Source organism: Lygodium microphyllum, chromosome 10 (genome assembly GCF_053477565.2).
Source record: "Lygodium microphyllum isolate KBCC chromosome 10, Lygodium_microphyllum_v1.1.10, whole genome shotgun sequence".
Taxonomy (NCBI): Eukaryota; Viridiplantae; Streptophyta; class Polypodiopsida; order Schizaeales; family Lygodiaceae; genus Lygodium; species Lygodium microphyllum.
Window position 1 is genome coordinate 124,510,575 of NC_141144.1, and position 5,047 is coordinate 124,515,621.

The window sequence follows — 5,047 nt, forward strand, 5'->3', positions numbered from 1 at the left end:
AATTCAAGATGACACTGTTTTTAGCAAAAATCTATTAGCGCATTCTATCGTTAGACACAATTGACCTAAATACAACAATTTTTGTGGTTTTAACTAGCCAAGTCCAAACCAAATGATTTGTGCTTAGATATTCTTAGGTTACTTAAAATTGTCAAAGTGTGTGCAAAAGAATTAGGTAAAAGTATTACATACGTACCACATAAAAGTTTGCAAAGGCTTATATATTTATCCACATTGATAGAAAAGGTATTACACTTGCCAAAGGTGAAAAATCCCCTTCATTTGGGTTCCTTCCATTTGTAACTTCAAAATCAACAATGAAATGTGTTTAGAGAAACGCACAGCATTTCAATATGGAAGGTTTTGATGCTATTGGAAAAATTAAACATCATCTTGTGGTATAGTAAAGTAGCACTTCAAGAAATTACAAGTTCACATCTCTCTATTGTGACTGTAAAAATTGGAGCTAGATTGGGATGGGGGTGCATTTTTCTTTTCGGGGGTGTGACCTTATTGGCCCCTTTACCCTAGTATTGATTGCCTTATTGATACGGGTGGGCGGCGAAGGAGCAAGGTAATACTATGGATTGAAGATCTCATTAACATGGTAGGCATTATACTTAAAAGTGCAATCAATGCCTTGTCCAAGCAATGCTCATTAGAAGCAATGGTTAATGAACCTAAAGGGCTGACACAAACTAGATGTTGGGTTCAGAGAACACACGTTTATATACAATGCATCTACCGTTACTCCTCATATCAATATTAGAGGGTGGTATGAGACAATAAGATGCGTTAAAACCTAAAGGAATATAATGGGGGGTTGGTCTGTTAGGCTAGTTCGCTGATGTTCTGATGACAAGTTCCATGATTATGGCAATGCCTGTTGCGTAAGACCAAACTTCTTGGAAAACCACCAATCTCTCACCCGACACGGCATGTAGTAGAATAATCCAAATGTGCTGGCAAGATACCCATATTGAAAATGGTAAGGTGGATTCTTCTGTAGGATCGCATCGACAGTCTTCTTGGCAAACAAGTCTGCTGGTGTGGACTTCGCTTGTTGAGAATACAGTGCTCTGAAAGCTATGGCTTCTGCATAAGGCTTGTAGATCTTAAGATCCAACCCTTTTACTGCTTCATAGGCTTTCTCACCAATCTTTGATGTTACAGCTCCAGGTGTCACAAGAATAACTTGCACTCCGAAAGGCTTCAGTTCAACCCTGGCAGCATTGATTAATAGTAAGTTGAGATATAGCTAAGTTTATACAGAAAAAACTGCAAATGCCCTAGCAAGACATGTCCACCTTCCTATTAAAAGTGTCAGCAGGTAATCAATCTAAAACACATCATTAAAACAGAAGAAATCTTGGGTAGTAAAATGGTCAGATATTAGACTCAGCAATTAGACATCATTCTGTGCTCAAGGGTTGCGCAGATCATCAGAATCGGCAAATAGATATCGTTCATTATGCTCTGTTTCAGACAACTCTATTCTACTTTATGTCAACACTGCACAGCAGTGGGTCTAAGAACTTTGTGAAGTCGGGACTAATTGGCAGCATTACCAAGCAAACAGCAGAACAGACATCCTTGGTGATATTTAATGGAAGATAAGGTCACTTTTCCTTGCTTTTAGGAAGAAATCAAGGCTTCCATAACACTGCCAGAATGGGCAAACTGCGCCAATTTCCAAACAATCCATGTTTATAGGCTGGTAGGATGGATGCCTTTGCTGGTGTTTGGATCATGCTGCCAATCAGTCCTTAAATTTTAAGGGTAGCCTGGAACTTCACTTGAGGGGTAGTTTTGAAGGTCACTGGTGGCCAAAATTTGATTACATTTTTGGATTTGTAACCTGTAGGCTGTGTATAGCTGCTGCAGCATGCATGCATCCATGCATACATACATATATCCATGCATTTGATTATCCATGCACACATATATGGCACATATACATATCCATGCAGGCATATGCACATATAAATACGTATTTATTAATATGTCTATATACATGCACATACTGTGCATATGAATGTATGCATGCATATGTGTATTTCATCTATAGATCCACATATATACGTACAGATATAAATATAGGTCAGACTGGTATAGTTTCACCAAGTGGACTTGATGGATCATGGCATCATTTTTGGCTGTAGTTTGTGGAAAATGAGCATATAGGTGCAATTTACGCACAAAGACCTCCCTACCTAATCAGAAGGCTAAGGCCAACTCAAAAGAGGTCTCAATTTGACAGGATCTAGAACACATAAGAACCATGCTTACTGAGACAATGTAGCCAAGGTAGCAAATTTCCACCTCAAAAATCAGATGACCTTGTAAATCTGAAAACTCTTGAATGCTTTCCATGCCCTATTCTATTGTCAAGCAACACAAAGAACAAAGGTACAAAACTGACTTGTCATCATGCACCTTTAAGTACTGGAGGCTTCAGTTCACTTAAGAGGTATGACCCAAATTCAAAATACCCAACGAAGACTTGAGAAACAAACTTTGAATACCTTGTTTTTCCTGCTGAAGCATCCTCATTTTATCAAGAAGTATATTTCCAAGGGAGCTTTAAGGGTAGCATGGCCAATTTCCATGCTACTATCAAAAATTTTAGGGCATTCTGGTCTTTGCATCCAGTGCATACAGTTCATACATAGGTCTAGTTTCAGTTTTCATTTTGCCAGACATGTTATAGAAAACAAACATGAAATGAAGAGCTCTGTAAAAGCTTAGGCCTTCTTACATGCTCTGCAGTCAATCCGGTTGTCGAAGGTAAGTACTTTTGTTGACAGATATGGAAGGAAACAAAATTTTCTCACCTTAAACTGTCGGTAAGTGCATGCAGTGCAGCTTTGGATGCAGAGTAGCCACCTGCCCACGGATTTGCCACTACACCTCCCATGCTTCCCACATTCACAATCTTCCCGCATCGTGCTTCTATCATTTGGGGCACCACAGCTTGTATCAGAGCCAGCGGACCTGTGAACACAAGAGTAAGATTAATATGACCATCATAATCATTGTCCATCATCATCATTGTACAACCACAAAAAGTTTTTGACATTTCTCCACGTTGAAACAAGTGCAGGACCAGGTCAGGGTTCCAACCCTTGCACAAGATCCCAGGAAAAAAGGGCTCTTTTACTTGTTTCTTCAACATCATGAGCTTCTCCTCAGGAGGCACTACATACTATCTAGGTGCAGTTGGGATCAGGGAGCTACCGGACTCAACATTTAATATTCAACATCCTGAGCTCTTGTGAGGGAGGGATTGCACACCTAGCTAGGCTGGGGGCAGGGAGCTCCGAGACTAGACATTTAATATTCAACATCCTGAGGTCTTGTGAGGGAGGGATTGCATACCTAGATAGGTGCAAGTTGGGGGTGGGGGGCTGCCAGCCCCCAACTAGCTGGGTATGCGGTTGCAAGGGCATCCCTCGTGTACCTAGCTATGTCTAGTTGGAGGTGGGAGGCTGCTGGCCCCACCTAGCTAAATATGTGGTTTCTCCCTTGCAGAACCTTAGAATGTTATCATAATTCACAATGTGGGAATTATAGTGCGAATTCGTCTAAAAAGTACTTGTGAATAAAATTAGCATGATCAATCATTATGGTCATAAAGGCAGTCGCAACCAAGCTAACCAAGACTCATCATCATAGTGGCAATAAGGGCTGTGGTAACCAAGCTAACCAAGACTGCAAAAGACGAAGACCAGGAGCCTTTACCGTACACATTTGTTCGGAATGCAGTCTCCAACAGAGGGAGAGGCAGCTCTGCACCGGGGCCGAAGCAAGGCATGCCTGCATTGTTGATGAGGATGTGGATTGGGCCGGTCTGTGCCAGGATGGCATCCACAGCCTGGGAGATGGACTCCGGGGAGGAAACGTCGGGGGCCATGGTCTGTATGTCAGGGTGGGCAAGGAGGGCTTCATCCATGGTGGAGAGGGAGCGGCTTGTGGCCACGACATGGTAGGCGCCCCTGCCCGCAAGCTCCAGGGCCAGGGCATGGCCGATGCCACCGGCAGAGCACCCTGTCACCAGCGCTACCGGCTTCTTTGCCATGGCTGTTGTTGTTCTGCTTCTGATTCTCCTTTTGCTGCCGCTGCTGCTGCTGAGTGGGAGACATGGTATCTTCTTTGCTGTCACTGTTGCTCTTATTTTAAGAGTAGAGAGGCTTCTCTTTTCATCTCATGGAAAGTAGGCAAGTGTAACGATAAAATTGCAAGGAGTTGGCTCTCTGGCACATGCCTAGGTTGGTGCTTCAAAGTTCACACCTCTGTTACTCGGATCATGGTTGCATTGAGGCATTCCACATCCCTTTTACAATCAACTTAAATGGTTTTGATCCATAAGACACATCCACATTTCCCCCAATATCATGCATAGAAAAGCATACATCCATGTCTTCCCCATCATCATGCATATAAAAGCATATGATCCCAATATTAAGCATCCATAAAGGAGAAAACTGCACATCAAATATCGATCTATTTTGTGCTTTGGAAACACCTTGAAAAACATTTTCTTCGGCTTGCATGGGTTGAATAATGTTTGTATCCTTCATAGTTGCATCCTCAATCAAAGCATTATCCGTATTCTTTGTCAAGTTATCATTTGCACTCGTAGTCGATGTATCATCAGTATGCATTGTCATTATCTCAGTTGCACTCACTATCACTGTATCATTTGCATTTTAAAACACGGCATTTGTATCCACCATCTCTATATCTTCTTCATGATTCATTGTCTTTATATTATCAGTATTCATAAGAAATGTATGCATTGCACCTTTAGGCATCTATCAAAAACACATGTGCAACATCAAGCAACTCATAAGACAAGTCATCTACATCTTGACCATACTGACCATCTTCTTCAAGTCATGCTAGCTTCCATTGTAACTCATGCATTTCATGTAAAAGTTCCTCAACTTCATCCTACATAGTCATTCCTATATCCTTACAAACCATCCCTTCTGATTGTTCACTCTTTTTCTTGAAGTTGTGTGACATTTCAAAGGTTACATAACTT

At 41.5% G+C, this 5,047-nt stretch overlaps 1 protein-coding gene across 1 annotated transcript; it reads right to left on the bottom strand.

Moving 5' to 3' along the window:
* Positions 1–255: 255 nt before the first annotated feature.
* On the bottom strand, positions 256–4,204 carry LOC148030530 (short-chain dehydrogenase ptmH-like). The gene is made up of 3 exons (XM_087686886.1): positions 3,742–4,204; positions 2,835–2,994; positions 256–1,223 (listed from the first exon to the last, which is right to left on the bottom strand). The coding sequence occupies exons 1-3, from the start codon at positions 4,076–4,078 to the stop codon at positions 872–874; spliced, it is 849 nt and encodes a 282-aa protein (XP_087543012.1). The 5' UTR covers positions 4,079–4,204; the 3' UTR covers positions 256–871.
* Between the last annotated feature and the right edge of the window lie 843 nt (positions 4,205–5,047).

Coding starts and splice junctions, on each gene's coding strand:
- LOC148030530 (XM_087686886.1), bottom strand. CDS start 4,078: ATGGCAAAGAAGCCGGTAGCGCTGGTGACAGGGTGCTCTGCCGGTGGC. Junction 2,995..3,741: donor ATTCCGAACAAATGTGTACG/GTAAAGGCTCCT, acceptor TTGTGTTCACAG/GTCCGCTGGCTCTGATACAA. Junction 1,224..2,834: donor GCACTTACCGACAGTTTAAG/GTGAGAAAATTT, acceptor CAATGCTGCCAG/GGTTGAACTGAAGCCTTTCG.